General features: G+C 39.8%; 1 protein-coding gene across 1 annotated transcript in view; it reads left to right on the forward strand.

The window, feature by feature from the left end:
• Positions 1 to 16,340, forward strand: part of cacna1bb (calcium channel, voltage-dependent, N type, alpha 1B subunit, b) — a 177,491-nt gene that overhangs the window by 145,920 nt on the left and 15,231 nt on the right. Inside the window, exons 39-48 of the mRNA XM_030436578.1 lie at positions 1,270 to 1,386; positions 2,090 to 2,155; positions 3,179 to 3,270; positions 3,382 to 3,532; positions 3,990 to 4,117; positions 5,683 to 5,779; positions 12,642 to 12,747; positions 12,874 to 12,981; positions 13,702 to 13,811; positions 14,413 to 14,603. Of these exons, the coding sequence (XP_030292438.1) occupies positions 1,270 to 1,386; positions 2,090 to 2,155; positions 3,179 to 3,270; positions 3,382 to 3,532; positions 3,990 to 4,117; positions 5,683 to 5,779; positions 12,642 to 12,747; positions 12,874 to 12,981; positions 13,702 to 13,811; positions 14,413 to 14,603 (1,166 nt within the window). The remainder of the gene's footprint in view (positions 1 to 1,269; positions 1,387 to 2,089; positions 2,156 to 3,178; positions 3,271 to 3,381; positions 3,533 to 3,989; positions 4,118 to 5,682; positions 5,780 to 12,641; positions 12,748 to 12,873; positions 12,982 to 13,701; positions 13,812 to 14,412; positions 14,604 to 16,340) is intronic.

Raw genomic sequence — 16,340 nt, forward strand, 5'->3', positions numbered from 1 at the left:
TTTTTGCAGAACAAGGGCAAAAACGTAATCCTTTAAATTTGAAGGTCATATATTGTAGAAAATAAGATTCCCATCCATCCTTTTTGATATAAAACAGGTTCTAGGTGCTATTTAAATACTGCGAAAGTATAAAAAAATGCTCAATCTACAGACAAATGCTCACAGCCTGCATTAATACATTCTGCCATCAAATGAGCCATCAGGACTTGATGTCACGACTATACAGTCTTCTTCTCAGCCACACTCCCTGCTTGGCCGTGGTTGCAAAAACACTGGCATAGCTGATGCAGAAACACGGTGGGTGGTAAAGCTCAGGCTTGTAAGAAGCTGACCTATCAGAACAGAGTCAGACTGGGCTTTTTAAGAGGGAGTCCTTAAGAGAGAGGTACTTCAATGGTGCGTTCAGACAGAAGGTGAATAGAGGTGCTGCAACAGTATGAGAAAAACATGTTTTTTGATGATTAAAGCAGACACCCAAAGTGTTTATATTATTGACTTTGGGTGTCTGCTTTAAACCTGAGGTTTTCATAGAAGTTATATAGCCCTTGTTATCCTTGCTGCTCGGATTTAGGGAACAAAGGACAGTCAGATGGAAAAATCAGAGTCTCTTGTTTTGTGGTCAACTTTTGCCTGTAAATTTCATCATCTTCTAAATGCATATCTCTGTCCCCTCCACTTTGATTTGTGATGCAGAACATGATATGATATTCATTTAACAGGAGGCTGTGTAATTTTAGCTGAGCAGTGGCATCAGGTGTAATCAACAGGAGCACAGGCAAAGAAAAGTTATAAAGAGTCGATTAACTTTCTCAGGTGACTTCCACAGCAATATCTACACAAAGATAGCTAGCATTAACCACCATAAGTTAATTCTCATACCAGATCAAGTTAGGCTATAGCAGCAAAAGCCCCAGGTGTACTACTAATATTGTATTGCTAATGACTTTAACTTTTTTATTTGCAGAATGAAGAATTTGTCCTTTTCTGTGAAGATCAATCAATCAGTCAATCAATCAATACCTTTATTTGTCCCCAATGGGGCAATTTGTTTCACAGCAATAGGAGCACACAAAGTACAAAAAACAACAAATACACATATACACATAACATAATAAAGAATATTATGCACAAACCTAATAAATAATGTATATAAAATAATGAAATCAACTCTGTTAAAGATAATTACTCTGTTAAAGAAAATTCACATAGTGACTCTTTAAATCCTGGCTATGTTACAATCCCTTACAGAGTCTCTGCTTTCTCTCTCAGGACAAGGTGATCAACCTGAGTTTCCTGAGGCTGTTCAGAGCGGCTCGTCTCATTAAGTTGCTGCGGCAGGGCTACACCATCCGCATCCTGCTGTGGACCTTTGTTCAGTCCTTCAAGGTGAGTTGACACACACAGTGAACTAAACACACAGACTAGTAGCATGTTCTCTTAGGACATGTGCATAAGAATTGTTAAAGCAAACTTGATTTATGGAGCACGTTTCAAAACATAAAAAATGTTTTTCAAAAAAAGGACAAAAGAAATCGAGACAAACGTGAATAAAAATAAAGGATTGAGGATGCAGATTTATTCTTTAGGCCGAAGCACTCAGCAGACAGTGGTTTGAATTCTCACACATTGTCGGTTTTCTATATAATTCCCATGGGACAAGTTGAGTTAAATGTGGAGCGCAGGGCTGCAGCCAGGGGAATTTATAGCTGGTTTAATGTCAGTGGTGAGAGCTTTTAAGCCCAATGAAAATGGACAGTATCTGCAGAGTGTTAAAAGGTGGCTATTTAATTACAACAAATGTTCGCCTCCTCCTTGCAGCGATATAAATAGCTGCTTAGAAGAATTGACCCTGCAGGTCAGGTTGACTGCTCGAGTCTTTAAATAAGACTGTAAAATCTTAAACGGGTAATAGTCCTCTGTAGAGGATCAGATTTGTTAGTGTGTTTGCAGAGAATAAGGGAGAGGTCAAAAGAGAGGCTGTGTGTTTACAAGGATGTATGGCATTGAGGAATATTTGTGTGTGAATCTGTTGCACTGTGCTCTGTTTGTGCTCTGAGTGACTTTAACCTGTGTTTATGTTTGTTTTCAGGCCCTGCCATATGTGTGCCTGCTCATTGCCATGCTGTTTTTCATCTATGCCATCATTGGAATGCAGGTGAGTCGTGACACTACCAGCTGGACTCAGACGAAGTCAGGATTTAATGATTCAGTGATAGATGCCCCCGAGAATGGGAGGATGTCTTGTGAAGTCAAAATCCTTGCACACCAGTGCTGCAGCTCTCTGCGGGTGGTGCGACCTGCTCTGTCTCACTAAACCTTAAAGTAAAGTAAAGTAGTAGCAGATGGAGTCTGGTGACCTGATCCGTGGTCAAATCAGGCAGAATTACAAACACAATTCATTTTATAGAAGGGAAATGCATTATAAAATGTCCCGAAACCAGACAATAATGGGGTAGTGTGGTAATGTGAAGTTAAAGTATCATTTAGTTTATCCCCCAAATGCTTTTATGTAGGCTTAGCCCTGATTTATAAGAGGTAATTTAACTGATATACGTAAGTGTTTCAACAGACAATGAGAAACAGCTTTTCTGTAGCCATAATGTAAACTGTGATGAACAGTGCTCAGATTACCATGCCTGTACCTAAAAGCCTCAACAAGGAACCAATTAGCTTAGCTTAGCATTAAGACTGGAAGCAGTGGGAAACAGCTAGCCTGGCGTTGTCTTAGGGTAACCAGCACCTGAGCTCATTGTCATGTTTGACATGTGAAGAAAAAGCTGAAACTTCTGATTTGTGGTTTTACAGTAGGTTATGCGTGGGATTTATTCTTGGCCAGGAGCTCTGACACCTTGGAGTCTTATCGTCAACCTGTGGTTGCCAGGCAACCAGAGCTTTAGATTTGTAGGTAGGAGGTACATTTTACCTTTAGACAGAGTTAGCCTACCTACCGCTTATTATGACTTGCTACTTGACTTGGCTTACAAGCTTTGCTCACTAGCTGGCTCAATTTTTGTGTAGCCAGCAGACTGTTAGCAAAGCTGGCTGCACAGTGCTAAGTTTAGAATGTGTAAACATTGTCCTATTAAAAAATAAAAAAAGTCTGGACACTGTTACCTGTAACACAAACAGAATGCAATCACAAACAAACATTCAACCAGCTGCTCTCCTGCTGCCTCAGGTGTTTGGAAACATCGAGCTGATGGAGGAGTCTGCAATAAATCACCACAACAACTTCCAGACCTTCTTCCAGGCCTTGACACTTCTCTTCAGGTAATCCTGCTTCTGTGTTCTAAAAATACCTACTGCTGCTTCTTCCACTGATGAGAAGCGTTTCCATTCACTTTGTGTACATGTGTGTACCTTCACTGTGTGTGCTTTCAGGAGTGCGACAGGCGAGGCTTGGCATGAGATCATGTTAGCGTGTCTCAGTAACCGGCCGTGTGAGAAGCTCTCAGGAAATGCTGGGAAGGAGTGTGGAAGTGACTTTGCCTACTTTTACTTTGTGTCCTTCATCTTCCTCTGCTCCTTTCTGGTCAGTACTACTAGTTCGAACTTGTCGAACTGCATCAAACTTAGTTCATTTTAACTAATGCTTATCATTTTTGTTTTAGTGATAGAAAAATACCCAGCCTTTAGAAAAGAGCAGATTGGTTTAAACTTATTTTCACCCAGATTTTCTGCGCACATGAATCAAAAAGTAGTATTCATGTTTCCTGCTGTGAGAAGACCTTGTTTGTAGTTTAAAGTAAACAAGGCCTTCTTGTATCGAACACAGCTCAGAAAATGCTGACAGTTAGAGAGAACAAAGAGAACAATGGGAAGAAAATGCTAATTGGCTCCTGGTTATGTAAGAAAACTCCTTTCCAACAGTTATCAGTCAAGTGACATATTTTTATGAATGTACATTTTTTACACAATCAAATAGTAACTGATAAATGTATGAATCTATGTTGATTTTTCTTTTAAACACTCATGTTTCCCTTTACTAGATGTTGAACCTATTTGTCGCTGTCATCATGGACAACTTTGAGTATCTGACAAGGGACGCCTCCATCCTGGGGCCTCATCACCTTGATGAATTCATCAGGGTGTGGGCAGAGTATGACCCCGCTGCCTGGTAAGTGCTTCATCTGATCTCTGACCTGTACAGCTAAAGTTTTAAAGGAGGGCGTGTTTGTTTTGTAAAGAAAGGTAGGCTAGGAATCAGGAGTTCCAGCAGGACTACAATGTGGAACTGGAAAAATCCCATCTTAACAGTGGCAGTGAATGACAAGCTTGAGCCCATAGCTGGCTGAGGCTGGTGACGAGCCCCCTGTCGGCTGGAATGATACATGTAAATCCAGCGTTACGCTTGGTGTCCACTTAGCCCTCTTTGCTGCTGTAAGCTGGCAGGCTCCAAAGCTCGTCAGTCTGTCACTTTGGTGCGAAGACAAACTATTTCCATTCATCCAATAGGAGAATACAGGTTTAAGTCAGCGCCCTTTTTGCCCCTCACAACAGCACTGTTAAATTTCACTACGGCACAATGCAAGTTCTGAGTGAGACAGTTTGAGGCGTAATCTGTTTCAGATTACGTAAGGCTCATTAAGTTTTAAAGAAGGCTTCATCTGAGCCTTGTCAGTGAGTCAGGACTTGGAGAGAGGTGTGAGATGGGAAATATGAAATTGCCATCTCCTGACAGTCATTGCGGGGGAGGAAATATTATTTATTCCTCTGAATATGTATTAGCTGCTCTCGGAGAAGTACCTTCAGCAACCTCCGTTATATTTTCACTGCGTTAACTCATCTTTATGTCTTGTTGCAGCAAGGAGTATATCCAAAGCTCATAGTTTTCATTTAGGAGCAGACTATTTTGATTTAAATTGAAGGTCCACTGTATAGGATTTGGGGTGATTAAAGGGATATTCCAGCGTAAATTTAATCCATGGTCTAACACACCGTTACACCGAGTAAACCCCCCCCCCCCCCTTGAGAGTTCAAGTTTTCCGACCACTAGCTTATGTAGTTTTAGCAACCTCAGAAAAGACCGCACGATAACAATACACTGCAGTCTATGCCTCCACCAAGAAACTGCCATCAAAAAGCCACTCATAGCCACAAATAATGCTCAGAACAGCACCAAACTTGACAAATAGTCAAACTTGCTGTAATATCACTTATTACAGCAGGTCACTCTATTCACCATTCAAATACACATATATGATCAAGATTGATGATTGAGTAGGATAATTTCACAAGATACTCAGTAATAAAAATGTGTATACATATTATGATACAGTACAGTCCATGTAATATGTATTATTATGAATGAACACGATATATACCTGAGATATCTGATGCAAAGTAGCTGTAATAGTTGTGATTGATGTGATGAGCAAAAAGAAAGCAGAAAATGCAGAGTAAATACTCATGGGCCAGAGTCCATGTTCAAACTCTCTGTCTCTATCTAAGTACAAAAAAAAGAGATGAAATATTTAGATATAATAGTCTCAATAAACACCAACTTAACTTCACAGACTTAGTCAGAGAAGTAAAAAAAAAAGTATATTGTGCACTTTATGCTGCGACTTGTTGAATATTTATCTAACTGTTAATGCCCGCTCACTGATACCAGATTACTGCAGATAGATGTAATGTTATAAGCTGTGACCTAACCTCTCGAACATGTGTTATCTTTTTCAGCGGGAGGATATGCTATCAGGATATGTACAAATTGTTACGTTTTATCTCGCCTCCCCTGGGCCTGGGGAAGAAGTGCCCTAGCAGGGTGGCTTATAAGGTTTGCACTCCCACACAGCCCTTTTGTTTTCAAAGGGACTGTGGTGGTTTTCGAACTGTACATGTCTGTTTATATTCCCTGCGGTGGCAGAGAATGACCCGACCACACATGCATACAAACACACATCGATCCTCCACTAACCAGCTGGCAGGTAACCATGGCGAGTGCGGGAAACAATGCCACAAGTCAGACTCAAACAAAAGGCATCACATGAGATGTCTAAGATATTTTCCCTGCTTCTAAACGCAGGAGTGAAAGAAGAGTGGGTAGTGCAGAGTGAGCATTGTGTGCTTTGTTTCCACTTTGGTTACTGCTAATGCCTTTTAGCATGCTGAAACAGAGGGTATCTTAAAGGGATATTCCACTAAAAATCGGCCTTTTGACCCTGAAGTAATAACCTCCCTTGCAAGGTGGCTCTGAGAAGTTTGTAGCTGCTGCTTTAGGAAGGACAATGTCATAGCAAAGCAGAAGGACAAAAGCATCGAGACATTCATAGAACAATTCTCAAACCTCTCCTGCTGAATAATCCACTTCTAGAGGGCATTGGCATTGGCAAGAGTTGGAGAATTTCACATGAGTGGTCTTAGAAGTTTCTATTCAGTGTTTAAATACTTTTTTGTGCTGTGAGACTGGGTTGCCATTGGAGCCACCTTTCAAGCCTACCTGTGGTGAATTCTTAAAAGTCAAAAGCAACATTTTCAGGGGAATAATCCTTTAACATAAAATGCTGCACTTCCATCTTCCACCAGGATCCCTCCATCCAGCATCTCTGCACAGGGAATCCTCGGGAGCATCTTCCCCTCTTTCCTCCTCTGGGATCCATTCCTGAATCTTTAAATCCAGCGAGGATGGCATTCCAGATTCATGATATCCTGGAAATCTTATTAACAAGGATTTCTGTGTTTTCCTCTCTTTTCCCCTCCCATTCTCTCTTTTTGGATTCTACCACTTTCTGTATGGTGTAACTCCCCCTACCCCTTTTCATCCCAACACCACCTCACCTGGGAAATCTTCATTCCTCCTTCATGGCCTCCTACCATCTTTCCCCTGGGAAGCGGCCGCATGACTTACCGTGATATGTACGAGATGCTTCGCGACATGTCCCCTCCACTAGGTTTGGGAAAGAAATGTCCCCCCCGAGTCGCCTATAAGGTAGAATTACTCCCTCCTCCTCCGTCCTATTCCCTTTTGCAGTCACTGCTGGTTCCCTTCTCCCACCTGTCAAACATTCTCTGGCCTCTGTCAGTGTGTCACAGTCGGTATCTTCTGGCCTGCTGTTGTGTTGTTCTTTCTGTTTGTCTGTGAAGCTCTGTGTTCTTGTCCTGCACTGGGAAGGTTTGTTGTACACTCAGATTGTTTACTGGAAGGCCATCTAACACTGACAGATAAAAATAGATCAGAGAGCTGAGGAAAACATTGTTTGACTAAGCTCCTCTAAATCATCTTAGGGAGAAAATACAAATATCAAAATAAAAGCACCAGCTGCTGTTTGAAATTTATAGAAAAGAAATTACAGCTTATTTATTATTTCACCCAAGGAGGTCATGTTTTTGGTTCATATTCCACATTTGTTTGGTAGCTGCAGTGATGTTCTTTTTATTAATATTGAAACAAATCAAATCGGCATTTATAATGTAAAGGGTCTAACAGAAAAGTAACTCTCTACTGAGCTTTTTAGACTCTTTTAGCTCCTAGTTTTGACTTTACGGAAGCTTCAGTTCTCTCACTAACCTGTTTTCAGTAACAAGCTCTGATAAACCCACTGTGGGCTACCTGCCAAGCACCAAACTCCAGACTGACTAGTTGGTGAAGAAAGTTGAATATCTTGCTGCTAAAGATTGGTAAAACCCCATTTACAACTTTGGTAAAAGTTAATGTTACACCAAGTGTTCCCAATGCAAACCAAAGATGTAAATCTCTTTATTTTTTTTACCTACTATCCAGCACCAAGTTGCATCCATCATCTTACAGATGTTTACAGTTGACATGAAATGATAAAGTATTTGCCCAGGGCCAAACCAGTGTTCGTGCAGACTGTACCAGACACTGCTCTGGCCTGCCACCAACTCATACAGTGGACTTTACAAACATCCAGCAAATAACCCGGAATAATTATTTTAATATTCCAGGCCTGCTGGATGACTGGTAAAAGATAGCATTTCAATTTACTGCCAGGTACCAACATTCATGGCATCCAGAGGATGAATACCTCCGATGATAGTAATCCCCGTATTTTTCCTCTGATGCCACCATCAGTTTGACATATTTGGTTCAGATTTCAATGTCTCAACAGCTATTTAATGGATTGCCATGACATTTGGTTCAGACATTCATGTTCCCCTAAGGATGAATACTATTAACTTTCGCGATCCCTTAATTTTTCATAGCACCTTCATCAGTTCAAGATTTTACTTTGTCCATTACGTTTGATACAATATTGTAACTGCCACTGTTAGCTTCAATGCTTCCTCATACCTTAACAACCAAGCAGGTCAATTGCCAATGACCAAAAGGGCATATATCACTGTTCCTGAAACAACATGACTGCTGCAGCGGACCTCTGTTGTGTCGCTGTTTGGTTGGGTTTATGCTCTACAACTACTTAGTTAGGTTTAGGAAACACTGGGTTTTGGAATCAAAATAAAAACCTGATTTACAGTATATTACTTATTTAAGTTACCTTTGTCACAAACATCACCACTGACCCTTGAAATGAGACACAAATGACGTTCTCCACAAAAGACCTGTTTGCTTCCCCCAACCATCCCCTCGTTCACCTCCCTATTGCTCTTTTTACTTCTTCACCTGACTTCCTCCTTTGCGATTAGAGTGAACATTGGACAGATTTATAATATGGACTTGAAACTGTCCAAATTAAAGTGGCTTTGTTACCTGGCACATTTATTCCATGATTATATGTGAGACTTGTGTACTAGTGAAATGGGAGTCAGTTACACAGCTCAACAATCCTCAGGTAGTCCCTATGGCAGCTACTGGCCACCTTTTAGCATGCAGACTTAATGTGAGTGGTTGCAGTGCATGCACAGCTGTCTAAGTGAATCACATTTAAAGAAGCCCTGCCCTTGCCCCAGTTTGAAAATGTCTGGGTCTGACGTGGTCGCTCCTGCAAATAGAACTCGTGTTTTTCTGAATCAACAGAGAAAGACATGAACAAAGACACAGAGAGAGGGGCAGTGCACTTGAGAGCAAGGCTAGCTTTTTTTCCCCTCACCTCTATTTTTCTATTTTCCCCTCCCACTACTTTGCCGCTGATGGTGCTGCTAGTTAACCTTCCTTCCGAATGAACACATCTTCCCCTCACAGTGACAGCTGTCCCTGTTACCCTCCTGTTTCCAGTTTTATGTTGTGTCTTCAGGCTTTATGCTCTCTTTTCGATGATCTTTCTTTCACCCTCTCCTGGGATTTCATCCTGGTGTATCTCCTTGCGTGCATATTAAGTCTTTGTCTGCAAGCATGTCTCTTCCACATATGTGTTTCTTTTTTTGTCTGATGCTCATGTCTGTAGCAGGCATTCTTCTGCTCTCTGTTTCTGGGAAAAAAGATGCAACACTTTCCAGTTGAGGCACTTGGTTCATCTCATCCTTCTTCTTCTGTCCTTGCATATCATCTCTGCGTCTGTATTGTAATGCTCCCATGCTTCTCACAAATGTTTCCAATGTTGCAAGTGTTTTTTTGCATTCATCTCTCAGTTCTTGATTTTTTTCTTTTGATTAGAAGTTTTATATCCAGTCGATGCCTCTACCACCCCTGCAGCCTCACTGTGCATGTTGTGTACTAATGCAAACATGCATGTGTGTGTGTGAATCCTTCATTCCAGAATGATCCATTGATCCAGCAGCCGTGCATGATGTGGATTTATACAGATTAGTTTGGACTTATTTCAATTGATGCCTGACAAAGTTTTAGTTCCATAAGTTATTGGAGAAATACTGATAATAATTGAGCCTGTGTGGAGCTTCGTGATTATTCCTTATAGTTATTAGATTTAGTTCTACAGTACACTGCAGTGTAGTGTTGATGTATAATTTAGTCTATGAAATAGGGAATTATTATTTTGTCCAAAACCCAAAGATATTCAGTGTATAATGGTGTATAACAGAAAGAGAGCAGCAAATCCTCACAGTGGAGAAGCCAGAACCTGTAAATGTCTGATATTTTTAAGATTAACTATGTATATATTAATATATATATATATATATATATATATATATATATATATATATATATATATATATATGTAGAACAATTTTGATGAAGATCAATAAAATGGTAAATGATAAATGGACTTGGATTTATATACATACATACATAAATATACATACATACATACATATACATACATACATACATACACACATACATACATACATACATACATACATACATACATACACACACATATATATATATATATGTATGTATGTATGTATGTATGTATATAAATCCAAGTCCATTTATCATTTACCATTTTATTGATCTTCATCAAAATTGTTCTCTGGTATTCATTTGACCCATTAATGAATAAACCTTTATGTTCTAAAAGCTGATTATCTTTAGTCTATTGCAGTGGCTTATTCTTTGTTTTTTCAAGTCAGAGACTTGTCAAACCCCTAACTCTTTCCAGAAAACTACTGAAGCAAAGCGACTGGAAATGGTTGTTGGGAAAAAGGTCTTTGGAATGTTTTATTTGTGCTGCCAGATTGGGTTGTCAGCCACTTCTCTCTGCTCCTCAGGCCTCTAAGTCATTACTCCTTGAACGCAGACGTGCTGCTGCATGTTTCCATCAGCAGCGAGAGCTTTGCATGTTCACAGAGCTCACGTCCTCAGCATCACAAGTTAATCATATTTCAGCTTTAAGCAGAAGCGTGCTACGCTTCCTGTGGATTTTCAATAGTCTCATAGCAACAGCAGCAGCAGCCAGAAACAGCGGTGTTCTCTGCATTCATCTGTTCAGTGCTGTTAGTTTAAAAAAAGGTGTGTGGGTTGGGCTCACACACTGAGGCCTATGTTTGGTTTGAAATTATTTTTTGGCTAATTGAGTAGTAGTTTGACATTAATTGACATTTAATAAACAGAAATGCCAAACGCTGGCTTGTTCCAGCTTCTCAAATGTGAGAATTGGATGCTTTTCTCAGATGCAAATCATTGTAAATCACAATTGAAAAAGCTAAAATAAAGACATAAACACTGATTTTGAGGCGAAAATCTCTTCATACTAGTTAAAGGAGAACTTCGGTCGATTTAAACATGCAGCTTCATTGCTCAAGCTACCCTTGACTTGCCAGTACCGAAGACGCGAACAAATTTGGTCCAGCCATTACAGAGCTCCGTGAACTGAGACTTAGCATTGACAGCTAACAGCATGGGGTCAGAACTTTACATTGTGTTTTAAGCGTCTTAACATGCTCCACATCTCACATCAAAAGTTATGCAACATCAGCAGACACCTTAGCACACAGCACTGTAGCGTGTATGACTCAAACTGAATAAAAAAGTAGTTAAAACAGTGTGTTTGTGCAAGGAGCTACTTACCTGTTTGTTGACATCGGCGTCTTCCGGTAGCTAGACCAAACTAGTCAATCCGTCGAGCGTGCACTTACTCCCTCACTGGCGGAGACGGAAACGTAATCCAGCATTTTTTGTGTTTCTGTTCATAATGTACATGTCCATGTTACAGCCTGTCATGAGCCATGAGCCTTACAATAGCCTGTTAAGCCTGTTAAGTGCACACTCGATGGATATGCTAGTTTGGTCTAGCTACCGGAACACACGGATGTCAACAAACAGGTAAGTAGCTGCTTGCACAAACACACTATTTTATCTACTTTTTTATTCATTTTGAGTCATACACGCTACAGTGCTGTGTGCTAAGGTGTCTGCTGATGTTGCATAACTTTTGGTGTGAGATGTGGAGCATGTTAAGACGCTTAAAACACAGTGTAAAGTTCTGACCCCATGCTGTTAGCGTTCAATGCTACATCTCCGTTCACGGAGCTCTGTAATGGCTTGACCAAATTTGTTCGCGTCTTCGGTACTGGCAAGTCAAGGGTAGCTTGAGCAATGAAGCTGCATGTTTAAATCGACCGAAGTTCTCCTTTAAGTAATCTGTCCACAGAGAAAGATGTAAATACATTTTGAAATGCATTGCTTCTGTCCAGATAAAAGTGGTGCTGAGAATTATTCAAAGGTTTGAAATGAGGGGAAAATGCTGTTCTTTACTTGAGATCAAACTTTCTATAGCACATTAATAAGCAAAATATCATGAATATTAACAATTCATTCTAATTTCAACTTCTTTTAATTCTTAATTTTAGCAGACTGAAAAAATTAAGGCCAAGCAATAAAAAAATTGAAAATGAAGGATGAAGTGGAAACATTAATGAGATTATGCTGTTACTTATTTTAGTAAAAGAGAATGGTGCACCTTGTTTTACCTCTAAATTACTTAATTTTAAGATTTCCTTACTAATTGGGGCATAAAAGACCTGTTCATGATCAATTAAAAAATATACCCTGAATTCAAAGCTAGAAACTAGTACAGAAGTTTAAGTAAAGAAAGACAAGATAATTAATCCCATGTTTCTAAAATTTGGACTTTAAATCTTGGCAGGCACAGAACTTTTTGCGGTGTTAAATATCTTTGGGTTTTGGAAAGCTCGTGGTGGATAATCTACAAGGTTGGTTCACCTGATGTAGAACTACGTATGACTTGTACAGAGCCTAATATTGAAACCCTTTAATTTGGCTTGTAGTCATATCCCTAATCCAGCCTCTTTTCAGTGAGATGTTGATCATTTTCTCCTGGTTCATGGCCCCTCCTCTCTGCTTCCATGCCTCTCAGCGATTAGTAAAGATGAACATGCCCATTGCGGAAGACAACACTGTGCACTTCACCTCCACGCTGATGGCCCTGATTCGCACAGCCCTGGAGATCAAGCTGGCATCTGGTGAGAGACTGAAACCACAAAATCAAGAAACCCTAGCAACCGGACCGACGGCTCTGATGTTAATGTGAATAGCGGTGATGGCTGTGGTGCAGATTTGATGTGACGTGTTTGTGGGCATGTCCACAGGGGTCCTGGCGCAGCACTTGAGCGACTTGGACCTAAAGAGGGAGCTAAACCGAGTCTGGCCCAACCTGTCGCAGAAGACTGTCGACCTGCTGGTGACGCCTCATAAATGTGAGCCACAGTTCTGTGTGGGTTCTACTGAAACCCAGTTGTTTTCATCACACTTGACTTCTTCCTGCTTTTTCTACTTCATCTTATAAAAATGTTGTTCTTTTTTATAGGACTGCACACTTCAAAAAATCTCACTCTGAACTCATCACTTGATTCCTAAATGTAGAATGTGCAGAGATCATTTTCACCCACGTTTCAACTATTTTCTAGATGCATTTTTTATTTTAAGATACTGACAGTCATTTATGGGTATGTCTTCCCACATTTGTCTTGGAAAATAGCTGAAATGATTAGAGAACAAAATCTGGCTTTAAAAGAAAATGTAGTTTTAGTATTTTAGGATGCAGTAATAGATGAAAATTTGGCAAGATGGATGTTTATCTCATTATTGACTGTAATTGAGACTTTAAGGTTGTAGTTCTCAAAGAAAAAGACAACAATTCTGTCTGCTTGATGAGAAAATGGAACTGTGTTTCTAATACAAATAAACACATTTCACTATTTTTTATAGATTCTAGAGAAGACTCTAGTTAAGTGTCTGGTTTTTTGTGTTTCATTGATATGCATTATACTATATTCTTTTAACATACAGACACACATAAAGACAAGAAATGATAAATAATGCACAAATTATTGAAAGTTTTTTATTCAAAGTTGCTCATATGGCGCCATCTACTGCCCACATAGAGCAACTTTCTCTGACTCTGTTCTCTCCTCCAGACAACGAGCTCACTGTGGGGAAAGTCTATGCAGCTCTCATGATCTTTGACTACTATAAGCAGAATCGTGCCAAGAGACTCCAGCAGCAGCAATCTACAGGGGGACCTCCGGTAAAAGCATGTTCTAAATAAAAAGAATTCCCCTTGTAATGAACTAAGAGGGGGTTTAGGCAGAAAGAAATGTCTTATCTTAGTGAGTACAATAATGATATATTTGGATTAAGATGCATTGTGGCTTATTTTGTCTATTAAATAATTTTTTTTACTACTTCTAAGATACAGTTTGATTGAAGACATTTGGATTAATGATGCTTAAAACAAAAATATGTGTATTTTAATACAGCTCAATTGGAAATTTCTTAAGACGACTGAAAAAAGTTGTCTCAAGGCATTACCTCCTCAAAAGACAAATAATCTTGTTTATAGCATCGTTAAATCATGTTTTATTCCTTTTGTAAAATTCAAGCATAATTAATGAATCTCACAATACAGGAAAAAGCTAATCTGCCAATGGAGTGAAATCACTGATACAGCTGTAGAAATGTGCGCTACTCTGGATGACTTATTTAACTGTTCTAAGCAAACTATTTTGTGCAGGCTGAATATTAGACTAATATTTCTTTTTTTACATTCATTTTTATTAATTAACATATCTGGTCTTTCAGTGTATATACACTTTGTTTATGATATATCCCATTGGTCTGTCCTGCAGAGTAAACTAGGGGCATTGTTCCGCCCTGTGCTGCCTCTTACTCACATACTGGAAGTCGAGCCACCATTCCCCAGCCTAAAACAGCCCCTCCCATCGCAGCCTGAGCCAGTGGCAAAGCCAGCAACACTGCCCTCCACCGCCATCGCCACCGCTGCCACCACCATTGCCACCTCGGTTAATAGGGACACAATGTGAGTGACTGCCATACACAGTAGAAACATAATATGTCCACAGCATGGGTGCTTTTGTTTCACTGATAACCTCTTTGCATCCTTAGCAACATTTTTTTAAATCTACTTCTAGCTAACTTCTTAAAATTGTATGTTTCTTAAGACCAATAGCCCTAGAAATGAGGGAGCGATCTTCTTGATTAATACTGAAGAAAAGTTTCTTCCACTCAGTCCAGTTGGGCTCTTCTGTCTCAGACATTGTTTACATTATATTGGATTTTTTCTTTTACATTTATAAATTGCTTACATACTTGACATTTACCACATGATCTGTCAGGAATTATAATAAGTGGATTCAAATGTTGATAGGAACAAGAGCTAAATGTGCTATTGATGACATGAACACTGTCAGTGCTTCCTTTACAAACAAACAACTACAGGTGGGTTCAGTTCTACAGCTACAGTTTAAGTACACATTCCAGGTTGGGATGTCTGGGTGTAAAAAAAAAATTATTAATATGACATCTGCTGTCATTTCTTCAGTGGTGAGTTCAATTTAACATTGTTGAGGATAGCCACAGGGTCCTCAAAGTGAGGGGGAAGGAATGTAGGTATTTACTGGGAAGGAGCAGTTTCTTTGTTTCTCTATTTCAGAGAGGATGAGTGTTGTAGGAAAATATTGGCCTGTTTATAAGAGGTCAGCAGCAGCATTCTGGACTAGTTGAACTGGTCTAATGACAGAGGTATGAGCTACAGTAGTCCAAGAGGTAGACGACAAGCACCTGGATGAGAACCTGGACAGCCTCCCCTGTGAGGACGGGGTGAATCCTCCTAATGTTGTCCAGGAAGAATCTTGCAGGAGCAGGCTGCTACTGCCAGAATTGCTGAAAGCAACAGTTCTTTGTCTGTGCATTATCTGTCTGTCATTGACTCATTGGGTTGGTGTCACTACAGTATTATCATAGTCATGGATCCTTTCCCCTGAAGGAACGCAAACTCAGGCCTGTCCAGGATAGACTTAGTCGGTGCCTTGACATCCCCTGTGAGACAACTGCTATGTAAGCAGTTATATATGCCTCCAACTTAGTGTGGAGTATAATGAGAATATTTGGGTGTCATCAACAAAAGAGTGGTAGAAGAGCAATGATGTGAAAACAACAATTTACAATCTGGATTAAAGGATCACATTTATCTAAGCAGAAAGTGCTTTACAAGAACAGCTCTGATGTGTTGTATCTGAAAAAGAAAGCGAAAATTAGTGAATATTATAAGCAAATATTTTTGCAAATTAAAGTAAGTGTCTCCTTCCCCTTGTACATGCAGTTAAAGAGAAAACACATTTTCTGGTAGCCCTGCTCACTTTATCCAATCAGGACAGAGAACTCCTTAAAGAGGCAGTCCTGTCTGCTTGTGAATACGCAGAGAGCAGTTATGTTTGCTGCTATGTCTGGCAATTACCACTGTGCATTCATGTGGTGATGTAGAGAGGAGGGAGGGGAAGGCTGACTGCAAAACGGACAAGAAGTTTGCTAAAGCAACACTTACAGTGGCTTTATCATTGTTGGTGGGAAGGAACATAGTTAAGACTTTTCAAATCCATTTCTAGTTAAAGGTACTTTGTGGTGTTTTTGTCATCTAGTAGCACAGTATTTACAGTACCCAACACATACTTGATACTTTAAATCTATTTTCTTCAGTTTTACACCTGTCCAAACAATATACACTTTGCTATACCAAGAACAGCTGGAAAAAGTCAAA

The sequence above is a fragment of the Sparus aurata genome, chromosome 12, assembly GCF_900880675.1.
Source record: "Sparus aurata chromosome 12, fSpaAur1.1, whole genome shotgun sequence".
NCBI lineage: Eukaryota > Metazoa > Chordata > Actinopteri > Spariformes > Sparidae > Sparus > Sparus aurata.